This window comes from Hyperolius riggenbachi, chromosome 7 (genome assembly GCF_040937935.1).
Source record: "Hyperolius riggenbachi isolate aHypRig1 chromosome 7, aHypRig1.pri, whole genome shotgun sequence".
NCBI lineage: Eukaryota > Metazoa > Chordata > Amphibia > Anura > Hyperoliidae > Hyperolius > Hyperolius riggenbachi.
The window spans coordinates 169,961,937-169,978,475 of record NC_090652.1 but is presented as its reverse complement, the minus strand read 5'-3'; the positions used below and the strand labels follow the sequence as shown (position 1 = coordinate 169,978,475).

Sequence of the window (16,539 nt, the reverse complement as noted above, 5' to 3'; positions counted from 1 at the left end):
TTAGGGCCCCTAAAATGCCAGGACAGTATAGGAACCCCACAAATTACTCCATTTTAGAAAGAAGACACCCCAAGGTATTCTGTTAGTAGTACGGTGAGTTCATAGAAGATTTTATTTTTTGTCACAAGTTAGCGGAAATTGATTTTTATTGTTTTTTTTCACAAAGTGTCATTTTCCGCTAACTTGTGACAAAAAATAAAATCTTCTATGAACTCACCGTACTACTAACGGAATACCTTGGGGTGTCTTCTTTCTAAAATGGGGTCATTTGTGGGGTTCCTATACTGTCCTGGCATTTTAGGGGCCCTAAACCGTGAGGAGTAGTCTTGAAACGAAATTTCTCAAAATGACCTGTGAAATCCTAAAGGTACTCATTGGACTTTGGGCCCTTTAGCGCAGTTAGGGTGCAAAAAAGTGCCACACATGTGGTATCGCCGTACTCAGGAGAAGTAGTATGTGTTTTGGGGTGTATTTTTACACATACCCATGCTGGGTGGGAGAAAGATCTCTGTAAATGGACAATTGTGTGTAAAAAAAATAAAAAAATTGTCATTTACAGAGATATTTCTCCCACCCAGCTGCGGTATGTGTAAAAATACACCCCAAAACACATTATACTACTTCTCCTGAGTACGGCAATACCACATGTGTGGCACTTTTTTGCAGCCTAACTGCGCTAAGGGGTCCAAAGTTCAATGAGCACCTTTAGGCTTTACAGGGGTGCTTACAATTTAGCACCCCCCAAAATGTTAGGACAGTAAACACACCCCACAAATGACCCCATTTTGGAAAGTAGACACTTCAAAGTATTCAGAGAGGGGCATGGTGAGTCCGTGGCAGATTTCATTTTTTTTTGTCGCAAGTTAGAAGAAATGGAAACTTTTTTTTTTTTTTGTCACAAAGTGTCATTTTCCGCTTACTTGTGACAAAAATTAATATCTTGTATGAACTCACTTTGCCTCTCAGTGAATACTTTGGGATGTCTTCTTTCCAAAATGGGGTCATTTGGGGGGTATTTATACTATCCTGGAATTCTAGCCCCTCATGAAACATGTCAGGTGGTCAGAAAAGTCATAGATGCTTGAAAATGGGAAAATTCACTTTTTGCACCATAGTTTGTAAACGCTATAACTTTTACCCAAACCAATATACACTGAATGGGTTTTTTTTAAACAAAAACATGTTTGTCCACATTTTTCGCGCTGCATGTATACAGAAATTTTACTTTATTTGAAAAATGTCAGCACAGAAACTTAAAAAAATCATTTTTTTGCCAAAATTCATGTCTTTTTTGATGAATATAATAAAAAGTAAAAATCGCAGGAGCCATCAAATAGCACCAAAAGAAAGCTTTATTAGTGACAAGAAAAGGAGCCAAAATTCATTTAGGTGGTAGGTTGTATGAGCGAGCAATAAACCGTGAAAGCTGCAGTGGTCTGAATGGAAAAAAAGTTGCCGGTCCTTAAAGAGACTCTGTAACATTAAAAAGATCCCCTGGGGGGTACTCACCTCGGGTGGGGGAAGCCTCCGGATCCTAATGAGGCTTCCCACGCCGTCCTCTGTCCCACGGGGGTCTCTCCGCAGCCCTCCGAACAGCCGGCGACTGTGCCGACTGTCATTTCAATATTTACCTTTGCTGGCTCCAGCGGGGGCGCTGTGGCGGCTTTCCATTCCGAACTACACGGAAATACCCGATCTCATTCGGGTCCGCTCTACTGCGCAGGCGCAGGAAACTTGCGCCTGCGCAGTAGAGCGGACCCGACGGCGATCGGGTATTTCCGTGTAGTTCGGAGCCGACAGCCGTCAGAGCGCCTGCGCAGGAGCCAGGAAGGTAAATAATGACGTCACCGCTGCCCGGACTCCACGGAGGGCTGCAGCGAGACCCCTGACGGATGGAGGACGGCGTGGGAAGCCTAATTAGGATCCGGAGGCTTCCCCCACCCGAGGTGAGTACCCCCCAGGGGATCTTTTTATGTTACAGTTCCTCTTTAAGGGGGGAGTGAAGCCCTAGGTCATCAAGTGGTTAAGTTGCCTCACATTTTTATGCAATCCTTTTGCTCATCCAACTAAATTAAAGCTGAAAATCTGCACTTCAACCGCATCTGAGTTGTTTCAGTAAAAATTCATTGTGGCAATTGTACAGAACCAAAATAGTTGTCTCTGCCCAAATAATTGTGGACCTAACCACACTTCACCTATGTGGGATTGGGGAAGCTTCCTGTAAAAGCTGTTGAACAGTTACTAGCGTTGTACAGACATGTGACAAGTGGAACAGGGAGAGAAAAGATTTTAAGTGAACCCGAGATGAGAGATATATGGAGGCTGCCATATTAATTTCCTTTAAAGCAATACCAGTTGCTTAGCTGTCCAGCCTATCTTCTGATTCTAATACGTAAAGCCATAGACCCTGAACAAAACATGTGCAGATCAGGCGTTTGACAATATTGTTAGCTGCATGCTTGTTTCTGGTTTGATTCAGATGCTATTGCAGCCAAACAGATCAGCAGCGCTGCCAGGCAACTGGTATATTTCAAAAGCAAACTAATATGGTAGCCTCCATATCCCTCTCACTTCGGGTTCACTTTAAATGACAAATACAATTAAAATTCCTTGCGTGGCAGATAAATCAGGAGCCACTTTCTCGATGACCCTCGTATACTGAACTACAATACTATTCAGCAATGAGCATACCAAACCTTTAAAAAAAAGTAAAATTACTCAAGTGTCAATCTGGACACAAATTGAACATACAAAAATCTATAAGAATTTAAGTGTACCAACTACTTCAAGATAGCCAGCGTAATAAATGGGAAAATGGAGTATGAAACACATTATGAGGGAATCACTAATCAGAAATCAAGCTAATAAACAGAGGTCACAAGTCTCTACCATAGTAATCTAAAACTGAAGCCAATGAGGTGCATACTTTGAAAGAAACTATTCCAGTACACCTCAGTTTTCTTTGAGGTGCTTCAGTTACCTTCTACACCTTGCCACCGCCTCCAACACAAGGAATCCCGAGTTGATGGGCTTTCATGCAGGGCCCATCTAATATGCCCCCAGAGACTCTATTTTGCGGCCCTCGATACAATATTTTGTGGCCCTCGCCAGCAAAAGCTTACTTATAGCTCGCTTCAGTGCTCCCAAGTAATCCGCCGTATCCCCGCCGCTAAACGAGGGCTGCAGAGCCCCCAAATCGCTGGGGGGCAATCCGCAGGCATTTCCTGGAAGGGGCAGAGCTTTTAGCTCCAGCTCTGCTCCTCCTGACGTCAATCGCGGTGCATTGCCGCCTCTGCCCGCCCTCTTTGTGAAGGAAGAGTGAGAGGGGCGGGCAGAGGCGGCGATGCGCCACGATTGACGTCAGGAGGGGCAGAGATGTAGCTGAAAGCTCTGCCCCTTCCAGGAAATGCCGGCGGATTGCCCCCGGGCAATTTTTTGACATTTGTCAAATAAAGTAAAATTTCTGTATACATTTTTGTCCTAATTTATTGTGCTGCATGTCTTTGATAAAAAAACAAAACACACATTCAGTGTATATTTATTGGTTTGGGTAAAATTTATAGCGTTTACAAACTATGGTGCAAAAAAAGTGAATTTTCCCATTTTGAAGCATCTCCGACTTTTCTGACCACCTGTCATGTTTCCAGGATAGTATAAATACCCCCCAAATGACCCCATTTTGGAAAGAAGACATCCCAAAGTATTCACTGAGAGGCATGGTGAGTTCATAGAAGATTTTCTCTGAATGCCTTGAAGTGTCTACTTTCCCAACTGGGGTCATTTGTAGGGTGTGCTTACTGTCCTGGCATTTTGGGGGGTGCTAAATTGTAAGCACCCCTGTAAAGCCTAAAGGTAGCCATACATGGGTCGATTTACCATCAGATTCGACCAACAGATCTGATCAGAGAGGGATCGTATGGCTACCTTTACTGCAAACAGATTTCAGCCTGAAACCGTTCACAATCTGTGGTGGTGGTGCTGCCGCCGCTGCCCCCGCCCGCCTACATTACCTGCGACTGCCCCCCGTCACCACTGCTTCGTCTCCGCTCTGGGCTCCAGCATGCTTCACTTCTTCCTGCCCGGCAGGAAGTTTAAACAGTAGAGCACCCTCTACTGTTTAAACTTCCTGCTGGGCTAGAAGAAGTGAAGCATGCCGGAGACCAGACCAGCGCGGAGACGAAGCAGCGGTGACCGGGGGCAGTCGCGCGGGCGGAGCAGGTAATGTATGCGGGCTCTATTGCGTCGGTCGTCAGGCACTCAAACGCCGCTAGCGACGCGCTCCCTACCCGCGGGCGATCGACTAATTTTCCGTACGGAGCGATCGATGGGATCGGACGGGATAGATCGAAATTCGGCGTGTAGCGGGAACGATGTGACAGCAGATTCGATCCCAGTGATCGAATCTGCTGTCGATCTGGCGGGAATCGGCCTAGTGTATGGCCAGCTTAAAGGTGCTCATTGGACTTTGGGCCCCTTAGCGCAGTTAGGTTGCAAAAAAGTGCCCCACATGTGGTATTGCCGTACTCAGGAGAAGTAGTATGTGTTTTGGGGTGTATTTTTACACATACCCATGCTGGGTGGGAGAAATATCTCTGTAAATGACAATGTTTTGATTTTTTTTACACACAATTGTCTATTTACAGAGATATTTCTCCCACCCAGCATGGGTATGTGTAAAAATACACCACAAAACACATTATACTACTTCTGAGTATGGCGATACCACATGTGTGGCACTTTTTTGCACCCTAACTGCGCTAAGGGGCCCAACATCCTATGAGTACCTTTAGGATTTCACAGGTCATTTTGAGGCATTTGGTTTCTAGACTACTCTCCTCACGGTTTAGGGCCCCTAAAATGTCAGGGCAGTATAGGAACCCCACAAGTGTCCCCATTTTAGAAAGAATACACCCCAAGGTATTCTGTTAGGTGTATGACGAGTTCATAGAATATTTTATTTTTTGTCACAAGTTAGCGGAAATGGATTTTTTTTTTCACTAAGTGTCATTTTCCACTAACTTGTGACAAAAAATAAAATCTTCTATGAACTCGTCATACACCCAACGGAATACCTTGGGGTCTTTTTTTCTAAAATTGGGTCACTTGTGGGGTTCCTATACTGCCCTGGCATTTTAGGGGCCCTAAACGTGAGGAGTAGTCTGGAAAGCAAATGCCTCAAAATGACCTGTGAATAGGACGTTGGGCCCCTTAGCGCACCTAGACTGCAAAAAAGTGTCACACATGTGGTACCGCCGTACTCAGGAGAAGTAGTATAATGTGTTTTGGGGTGTATTTTTACACATACCCATGCTGGGTGGGAGAAATATCTCTGTAAATGACAATGTTTTGATTTTTTTTTTTTTATTTACACACAATTGTCTAGTTACAGAGATATTTCTCCCACCCAGCATGGGTATGTGTAAAAATACACCCCAAAACACATACTACTTCTCCTGAGTACGGCGATACCACATGCGTGACACTTTTTTGCAGCCTAGGTGCGCTAAGGGGCCCAACGTCCTATTCACAGGTCATTTTGAGGCATTTGGTTTCTAGACTACTCACGGTTTAGGGCCCCTAAAATGCCAGGGCAGTATAGGAACCCCACAAGTGACCCCATTTTAGAAAGAAGACACCCCAAGGTATTCCGTTAGGAGTATGGTGAGTTCATAGAAGATTTTATTTTTTGTCACAAGTTAGTGGAAAATGACACTTTGTGAAAAAAACAATAAAAATCAATTTCCGCTAACTTTTGACAAAAAATAAAATCTTCTATGAACTCGTCATACACCTAACGGAATACATTAGGGTCTTTTTTTTTTCTAAAATGGGGTCACTTGTGGGGTTCCTATACTGTCCTGGCATTTTAGGGGCCCAAAACCGTGAGGAGTAGTCTGGAAACCAAATGCCTCAAAATAAACATCTGCAAATTTTGATGACAGGTGGTCTATGAGGGGGCGAATTTTGTGGAACCTGTCATAAGCAGGGTGGCCTTTTAGATGACAGGTTGTATTGGGCCTGATCTGATGGATAGGAGTGCTAGGGGGGTGACAGGAGGTGATTGATGGGTGTCTCAGGGGGTGATTAGAGGGGAAAATAGATGCAATCAATGCACTGGGGAGGTGATCGGAAGGGGGTCTGAGGGGGATCTGAGGGTTTGGCAGAGTGATCATGAGCCCACACGGGGCAAATTAGGGCCTGATCTGATGAGTAGGTGTGCTAGGGGGTGACAGGTGGTGACAGGAGATGATTGATGGGTATCTCAAGGTGTGATTAGAGGGGGGAATAGATGCAAGCAATGCACTGGCAAGGTGATCAGGGCTGGGGTCTGAGGGAGTTCTGAGGGTGTGGGCGGGTGATTGGGTGCCCTAGGGGCAGATAGGGGTCTGATCTGATGGGTATCAGTGACAGGTGGTGACAGGGGGTGATTGATGGGTGATTAGAGGAGAAAAAAGATGTAAACAATGCACTTGGGAGGTTTGCAGGCGATCTGATGGTGTGGGTGGGTGATCAGATTGCCCGCAAGGGGCAGGTTAGGGGCGGATTGATGGGTGATTGACAGGTGATCAGTGGGTTATTACAGGGAAGAACAGATGTAAATAATGCACTGGCGAATTGATAACGCGATCGCTCCCCCAGCATGCCGAAAGGACGCAACGCCCATGGGCGTATTGCGGTCCTTTCGGCGTCCACTTTGCCACCGCCTATTGGCTGTGGGCGGTCGGCAAGTGGTTAAACTTAGAAAAGAATATATAGTCACACAACAGGAAAATAAAACAGATGCTTCACAGAGCAAACCTTTAACTGAGGGCAATCTGAGGGTGTGGGCGGTTGATTGGGTGCATGCAAGGGGCAGATTAGGGTCTAATCTGATAGGTAACAGTGACAGGTGGTGATAGGGGGTGATGGATGGGTAATTAGTGGGTGTTTAGAGGAGAGAACAGATGTAAACAATGCACTTGGGAGGTGATCTGACAGCAGGTTTGCGGGTGATCTGATGGTGTGGGTGGGTAATCAGATTGCCCGCAAGGGACAGGTTAGGGGCTGATTGATGGGTGGCAGTGACAGGGGGTGATTGATGGGTGACTGACAGGTGATCAGTGGGTTATTACAGGGGGGACAGATGAATACAGTACACGGGGGGGGGGGGGGGGGGGGGGGTTCTGGGGAGAATCTGAGGGGCAAGGGGGGGGGGTGATCAGGAGCCCCCAGGGGGCGGCAGTTAGGTTAAAAAAATAGCGTTAACAGATAGTGACAGGGAGTGATTGGTGATTAGGGGAGTGATTGGGTGCAAACAGTGGTCTGGGGGGTGGGCAGGGGGGGGGGGCAGGATCAGTGTGTTTGGTGCAAACTAGGGTGGCTGCAGCCTGCCCTGGTGGTCCCTCGGACACTGGGACCACCAGGGCAGGAGGCAGCCTGTATAATACACTTTGTATACATTACACTTAATATGCGGCGATCGTGGGGTTAACAACCCGCCGGCGCTTCCGAACGGCCGGCGGGTTGTCGTCGTAGGTGGGCGGAGCCAGTTGCCGGGGGAAGCGCGCGTTACCAGTGACGCGATCGCTCCCCCGGCATGCCGAAAGGACGCAACGCCCATGGGCATATTGCGGTCCTTTTAGCGTCCACTTTGCCGCCGCCTATCGGCTGTGGGCGGTCGGCAAATGGTTAAACTTGAAAAAGAAAAGTATAGTCACGCAACAGGAAAATAAAACAGATGCTTCACAGAGCAAACCTTTAACTGAGATACAGCATTATAGCAGCCACATATCCTACATCAGGAAAAACTAGGATGACTCCATACATTGTTAAAGAGAATCTGTACTCTAAAATTCTTACAATAAAAAGCATACCATTCTATTCATGATGTTCTCCTGGGCCCCTCTGTGCTGTTTCTGCCTCTCCCTGCTGCAATCCTGGCTTGTAATTGCCATTTTTATCCAGTGTTTACAAACAAAAGACATAGCTCAGTGTGTGAGTCATACAGAGCTTGGAGGGGGGGGGGGGGGGGGGGGGTGTATAGCTTCTAGCCAATCACAAGCAGCACAGCACATTCCAACCAGACTGCCTCAGCCCGACAGAGGAGAGAAGATTAGATCATATAGCAGAGATAATACAGCCACTGTGCAAATAGGAAAGGCTGCAGTTAGACAGAGCACATTAGAACAGGTATAGGAACTTATAGGATAGAAGAAACAAGGATGACATTTTTTTTACAGTCTCTTTAAAGCGGAATATAACCCTGCATTTCAACTTTGCTCTAAAACATTATTTACAGTATATTATATGCAAACAGCATTTTTTTTTTTTTTTTTTACTAGACCAGCATTGGAAGGGTTACACAGGGCTTTAAAGTTCCTGGAGATTTCTGCAGCATCTGAAGCTGACATAGATAGATACAGTTATGTAAACAAAATGTAAGTGTTGAATGCGACTCATCTCTCTGACTGAGAAGGAGTTGGAGGACAGCCAAAGAGTGTGTAACATTTCTCAATAGATACATATAACTAAATAGAATGTAACAATCTGAACTTCTGCATATCTCTCCACTGAACTTTAAACCTCTGTGTTTAACCCTTCCAATGCTGGTCTAGTAAAAAAAAAAAATGCTTTTTGCATATAATATGCTGTAAATAATGTTTTAGAGCAAAGTTGAAATGCGGGGTTATATTCCGCTTTAAGTTCACATGGTTTGTACTGAAGGCACCCTCAGAACCTTTATTCTCATATGTCCCAATCAATTAATGTTCGTAGTAAAAACAAAAATACACACACAGTACCTACCCTTGCTGACCTTCTGAGCAGCTACTACAGGCTTAAACAGGTCATTTAGTTCTTGAAGCTCCTTCTTTTTGTCATCTTTTTTGGTTTTCTTTTCACCTTCTGTCTGAGCAATCTAAAATAAGCAGCACAACTATCAATCTGCAAAAAATCTAAATTGACATCAAAACATTTAACATGAAGGTATGTCTTCAATACATTACAGAACTGCAGAGGAGGGGGGGGGGGAGGAAGAGGAAGGAAACTAAGTGTTACTGGAATAACTACAAGCAACATGCTGAAAAGTCCATCAACAACTTACCAGCCGAGGGTTTTGCTGACCAGTCTTAACCTGTTGGGTAACATTTTTGATAAATTTTTGCTGCTTGGCACCTTTCTTGTTCTTCAGACCAAATGTTTTGTCCTTCAAGAATGGAAATAAAGAACATTAAGTACTGTCTGCCACAATATATATGCCAATATCAAATACAGAAGACAGTTAATCAAATGGCAGTTGCCATTAGCTTCAAAGTCCACTCCAATGTATTTTTGCAATTACTGTATATTCTGGCGTATAAGACTTCTTTTTAACCCTTGAAAATCTTCTGAAAAGTTGGGGGTAGTCTTATACGCTGGGTGTCATTGATGCCGGGTGATACGCCCTATCCTGTTACCACCTCTAAGATCTCGCTGCGGAGGACTGTAGCGAAGCGGCGCAGGTGCACTTGTGTGAGATCTGAGAGGCAGAGAAGGCGGTACATAGGATACAAGGGGCGGGCCAGATAGGTGAGAGAGGCATGTTTTATGGGTACAGTGCATTCTATTCTTCCATACTGCTCTGATAAACAGGGAGACAGGGAGAGTTGACCAATCCACCAGTCAATCGCCTATATACTGTTATATACTGGGTACCACATACAGTACAGCACCAGTATCTGTTCATACATAGCACCAGTATATGATTTTTTTTTAAATTTTTATTTGGTGTGCGTTGGAAGAGGGGTAGTCTTATACGGCGAGTATATCCCAAACTCTATATTATAAATGGAAAAGTTAGGGGGTCGTCTTATACATCCGAATATATGGTAAGTTTGGCATAAAAACCAACACAAAATGCTATTTTTTAAAAAAGAAATTCCATTTATGTTGAGAATAACTGAACACTGAGTTTGGGTCTAAATAGTGTAAGGATTAAGGACAACCATAATATTCCACGACATTATTTAGGTTTTAGGGGCGGCGGCTGGGGGAGTCCTCAAATTCAAACTTCTTAGGTTCTGTTCCTACTAGAGCGAAGAACTGACTTTTTTTTTGTCCATTCTCTGCTCACTGATAAGCAGAGAGTGAATGGCTCCTATGTTATACGTTGGAGTCATTAACATTTGTCACACTGCATCAGATCCCAGGGGTAACATCGCAGTAAGCGGACTGCACTTCTGCGATAATCCCTGGCCATGCGAATGTGTTCCCCCAAATAGCCTATGGGGGAGCGCATCTGCCCCAGGATCGATCAGACCATTGGATCTGACATTTTGATGTCTGCTTCTGTACTTGATCTGGAAGCAAGTGGAAAGGGGCCTTAAAGAGACACTGGAGCAGGGGAAAAAAATTATGATATAATTAATTGGTTGTGTAGTACGGATAGAATTACTAGAACATTCGTTGCAAAGAAAATATTCTAAATTTTTATTTTCAGTTAGTTTTTTTTTTTTTGTATAACATTGCATCATTCTGTATTATTTGCAGTTAACACACTACTTGGCATTTTAAATGATTTTACAGAGCAGGCTAGTGAACTATTGACCTGTCCCCTGGAGAGAAAAAGAAATTACAGTGACTGACAGTTGAGATAAGCTTTAGAAGACAGAGCTCTCTATGACTTAGAAAGTGTGGAGCCTAATGACTCTTTTGCATAGAAAACAACTGGAGTTTAACTCTTCCTGTACTGGAAACATTATTAGACGTATGTCTCTGCATCTAATGTTTTATTTCTACACATACAAATCATCATTTTTTTTCACTTCAGTGTCTCAAGCTTATCAGTATATTAATCCAGAGAAAACAAAAAGCCACAAAGGCTCTGTAATTGAATCAAGGTAACATGTTACCACACCTAGTAATCATGGCTGTGGATGCCCTTCAAGATGAGGAAAGCATCCAAGCCCCTTTTAAATGCAAGTACAGGGTAATCCTCAAATTACAAACATCCAAGATAAGAATAACCCGCCATTAGGAACAATGCAATGAAGTCACTTCCACAGGACAAGGGGAGGCACCAAGGGGCTACAGAATGACAGATATTGTCTAATAAAATCCTTTTTGCATTATATCTTTTTTTTTTAAGCAGGTAAATTTTTTTATTGAAAAGTTTTTTAGTTTTTTTTTTTAAATGAAAAAGTACAAACATATAGTACTGAGTACAATCATGGGAAGGGGGGGGGGGGGGGGGGGGGGGGGGGGAGGCGTTGTTTAGAGAAAGGGGAGAAAGTTTCTCAGGTCACAAGTTATCTATTTCGCTGCTTCATACAGTCGAGGTGTATAGGTTAAAAAAAGATCGATTACATTAAAGGCCCATACACACGTCGGATTTCCGCGGACGGGTCGTTTGAACGTCCCGTCGTTCGCCAGCTAAATCGGGCGTGTGTACAGACTATCGTTCGCTTGATAAGAGTGAGTTTGAGCGATCCGCCGGACAGTGTCAATTTACTCACTCTTTAGAAGCTTTCCTTTTAGCAAAGAGCACTGGGTACACTCTTATGCTGGGGATACACGGTACGACCTGGCGGCGATCGACTCCCGCCGCGTCTCCGTGGGTGGCCGTTTCGATCCCCGCGGGCGCTCCTTATCTTCCGCTCGATTCCCCGCCGGCGGGGATCGAGCGGGGAAGCTATCCAGCGGGTCTTCGGACCTGTCGGATACCATCAATCGAGCCATCAGCGGCTCGATTGATAAGGGACAAACGCTCTGTGTATGCCCAGCATTAGGTACATGTCGGTAATCTAATGTAGGGTGTCTCTAATTTCTTTAGTGAGCATTGATTCACACCATTTGGACCATATTCTTTGAATTTGTTGGACAGTTTCTACATGCATGGGTTAATTTATAGAGGCACAGACTAACCAGCAAGCTCATGGTGACCCAGAACTCATTGGAGTGTGTAAGGGACTACAATGGTCCTAAAATCCCCCTTACTAAGATGTTAAAAACAAAAGTTCGCTTTCCTAAAACAGAAAGAATTTGCGATAATTCAGATTGGAGTGAGCTTGAGATGTCTCCCAGAGCAACACTGCTGAATATATGCAAATTAACCATTGTACCCTTAGAAGCTAAACACACCTCCAGAACCGCTGGAATGCAATGATGTGTCAGCTTGTTAATTTGTACAGAGCCATAATAACCCAACATGCATACAGACTGTTTCGGATTGTTTGATCCTCATCAGTGCATGGCATGGATTAATTTGGCTCTATGGAGTAGGGCTTGTGAATCCGAGAGGCACAGACTAACCAGCAAGCTCATGGTGACCCAGAACTCATTGGAGTGTGTAAGGGACTACAATGGTTAATTTGCATATATTCAGCAGTGTTGCTCTGGGAGACATCTCAAGCTCACTCCAACCTGAATTATCGCAAATTCTTTCTGTTTTAGGAAAGCGAACTTTTGTTTTTCTTAATTTATAGAGGAAGGGATTTATCCACTAGGTTTATCCATTCACATTTAGTGGGTACCTCTATTTGATTGCAATGTGGCAATATCTTTGCATTATATATCTTAGGCCGGATCCAAACTAGAAGCGCTTTTCTGAGCGCTTTGTGATTGATTAGCGCTTTCGGAGCGCTTTTTAAAAATTTCTTCCATTCACTTTCATTAAAAATTACGGTAAAAATTGCCGTGATCGCATACGTGAAAAATCGCAGTGATTTTTACAGCGATTTTAATGAAAGTGAATGGGAGAAATTTTTAAAAAGCGCAAATCAATCACAAAGAGCACAGAAAATTGCTTATAGTGTGGATCCAGCCTAGTGTCACATTTTTGAGGTAAGCCACCTCTTCATATTCTATTTTATGGCCACCTTTTTCCTACCCATTCTATTGTTTGCACTCCATTGGAGGGGCCTGGCATCCAGCCCCAAATACACCACTTGTGTCCTTCCTGCTTTTTTTAAAGAGTGCGACCACACTATAAAAAAACCCTGATATAAACCAAGTGGGAAAGGGTCAATTTTCTCCCCCTGCACTATTGGATGGTTGCCCTAATTAGCAACCTCATTTAGTTACTACCATTGATTCACTTACACTCACAAGAGTACAGCACATACACCATTTAGGCTCCTTTTGTGTTTTATTTCTGAAGGTGCGGTGCCACCTTATACCCCATTTTAGCGAATAGCTAAAAATCACCATATTTGCTAGGTATGTGTAATACTGTAGCAAGGAAAAAAAAATGTTTCAAAAAAACCCTTGGTTTCCCAGAAAAAAAACCCCCAAAACAATCGCAATTAAAAGGGATTGCACGTAAATTGGAATTTTATGTGACAGAGTACAGACAACATAACCATCACACCGAGTGAAAATGTCAAAATGGAGTGAAATTGAAGATAATGTTTATAGCAGGGCTGTGGAGTCGGTCCAATAATCCACCGACTCCAAAGTTTAGGATTCCACCAACTCCGACTCCTCTAATTTGCATATTACAATTTTGTTGATTAAAAGTATGTAACATGAAATTCGTCTCTTAACTGCCAACGTTTAGGAATTTTACAAGACAACTGAAGTGAGAAGGATATGTAGACTACTATATTTATTCCCTTTAGACTAAAACTAGTCCTTGGTAAGAGTACTTGTAAAAAGGTACAAACCGGAACAAAGAACATCTATCGGGCCCTAGGCAATGTAAGTGTGGGTACATGTAAGAATGATGTGCAGGTACTCTGCAGGGGAATGAGGAGATTGTAAACAGACAACACCTCTGTGTTCTATGTGCACAGCATTCTCAGTGGATTCCCTGCAGCTCTGTGGGGAGCAGGGCTGTGGAGTCGGTCCAAAAATCCACCGACTCCGACTCCTCAGTTTAGGATTCCACCGACTCCGACTCCACGACTCCGACTCCTCTAATTTGCATATTACAATTTTGTTGATTAAAAGTATGTAACATGAAATTCGTCTCTTAACTGCCAATGCTTAGGAATTTTACAAGACAACTGAAGTGAGAAGGATATGTAGACTACTATATTTATTCCCTTTAGACTAAAACTAGTCCTTGGTAAGAGTACTTATAAAAGGTACAAACCGGAACAAAGAACATCTATCAGGCCCTAGGCAATGTAAGTGTGGGTACATGTAAGAATGATGTGCAGGTATTCTGCAGGGGAATGAGGAGATTGTAAACAGACAACACCTCTGTGTTCAATGTGCACAGCATTCTCAGTGGATTCCCTGCAGCTCTGTGGGGAGTGCATATGTAGAGTATAGTACTACTGTGTAACAAAGTAAACCTGAGACAGATGAAATTAAAGTTTTATACATAACTGGGGCTTCCTCCAGCCGCCTTCAGGATAATCAGTCCCTCGTTGTCCTCCTCCACCACCTGGATCTTCTGCTATGAGTCCAGGTACTTGAGCCAGTCAAGCGTAGTGCACATGCACACACTCCGCCACCAGGAGCATACTACACCTGTGCAGCACTATTGCGCAGGTGCAGAATGTTCCTGGCTGTGGGAGCGGCATGCGGCCGGACAGCGCTGACTGGCTGAATTACCAGGACTCATAGCAGAAGATCCGGGTGGTGGAAGACAGTGAGGGACTGATTAGCCTGAAGGGGGCTGGAGGAAGCCCCAGGTATGTATAAAACTTTACTTTTCACCCGTCTCAGTTTCCCTTTAATTTGTAGTCACCAAACCAAATTTTAATAACATATCAAATTATTTGATTTCATCAGCAAAGGGAGTGCATACATTTGCATAAATCAGCATCAATGCAGAATTCTTTCCATCTCGTTGACCATCTCTATTAGTGACATGGCTAACCATCAGGCTTTATACTTACAGCATAGATGTTATTTAGTGTATATAAGAGATTCCTGTGTACACATCATATATACAGTCACAATCAGATATGTATATCTGACTTTAAAAATACGGGGACTGCTTTATTGAAGCAGCACAAGTAACTAATTTTGATTGGTTTATTTCATTTTTGTAGACTAAGCACAGCTATTACTGTATATATACTGTATATATACATTATTTTTAATGACTATTATCTGAGAAATAGAACATTTTATCATATTTTCTATTTTAATTACAGTTACAAATTCATTAGGAGTCGGAGTCGGTGCATTTTTTCCCGACTCCGAGCACCCAAAATTGCCCGACTCCACGACTCCGACTCCACAGCCCTGGTGGGGAGTGCATATGTAGAGTATAGTACTACTGTGTAACAAAGTAAACCTGAGACAGATGAAATTAAAGTTTTATACATACCTGGGGCTTCCTCCAGCCGCCTTCAGGATAATCAGTCCCTCGTTGTCCTTCTCCACCACCTGGATCTTCTGCTATGAGTCCAGGTACTTGAGCCAGTTGGGCGTAGTGCGCATGCACACACTCCGCTGCCAGGAGCATACTACACCTGTGCAGCACTATTGCGCAGGTGCAGAATGTTCCTGGCTGTGGGAGCGGCATGCGGCCGGACAACGCTGACTGGCTGAATTACCAGGACTCATAGCAGAAGATCCGGGTGGTGGAGGACAGTGAGGGACTGATTAGCCTGAAGGGGGCTGGAGGAAGCCCCAGGTATGTATAAAACTTTACTTTTCATCCGTCTCAGTTACCCTTTAATTTGTAGTCACCAAACCAAATTTTAACATATCAAATTATTTGATTTCATCAGCAAAGGGAGTGCATACATTTGCATAAATCGGCATCAATGCAGAATTATTTCCATCTCGTTGACCATCTCTATTAGTGACACAGCTACACATCAGGCTTTATTCTTACAGCATAGATGTTATTTTGTATATATAAGAGATTCCTGTGTACACATCATATATACAGTCACAATCAGATATGTATATCTGACCTTAAAAATACGGGGACTGCTTTATTGAAGCAGCACAAGTAACTAATTTTGGTTTATTTCATTTTTGTGGACTAAGCACAGCTATTACTGTATAGATACTGTATATATACATTATTTTTAATGACTATTATCTGAGAAATAGAACATTTTATCATATTTTCTATTTTAATTACAGTTACAAATTCATGTCAGAGCATTTTTTCCCGACTCCGACTTCAGGCACCCAAAATTGCCCGACTCCACGACTCCGACTCCACAGCCCTGGTTTATAGGGGTGGGCAATGGACACAGTATAACAACTGCTTGGTTGGACTTGTATATTGCTTATGTACTTACTTACTGTACAAGTTCTCCATGGTGGAAATACAAAACAACTGTCAGGGTTCTTCAGAACCGTCAGTGTTCTGTTGATCTAGTCACTGTAATCAAGGGACGAGCAGCTCCAGGACATGGGGTCTAAGCAAGCACAGGTTTTCAAGGAACTGACAGGCAAGGAGAATCCCTGGGTAGCTGTAGATGACAGGAGGAGTTCCCAGAGGGGAACTGGCAGACAGAGGGAATCCCCAGGAGTGCCGCTAACAGGACAGTGGAGTAACAGCTGGGAGACAGAGAGTGCAGGGATGAACTGGCAGGTTGACAGGGAAGACTGACAGGGCAGAGACTGAGGGGAGTGATCCCAGGAAGGGATCAGGCAGTGATCAGG

General features: G+C 43.8%; 1 protein-coding gene across 1 annotated transcript in view; it reads right to left on the bottom strand.

Moving 5' to 3' along the window:
• Positions 1-16,539, bottom strand: part of ZC3H15 (zinc finger CCCH-type containing 15) — a 107,966-nt gene that overhangs the window by 75,590 nt on the left and 15,837 nt on the right. The window contains exons 2-3 of the mRNA XM_068244873.1: positions 9,083-9,184; positions 8,785-8,896 (exon numbers count right to left, since the gene is read on the bottom strand). Coding sequence (XP_068100974.1) covers positions 8,785-8,896; positions 9,083-9,184 — 214 coding nt within the window. The remainder of the gene's footprint in view (positions 1-8,784; positions 8,897-9,082; positions 9,185-16,539) is intronic.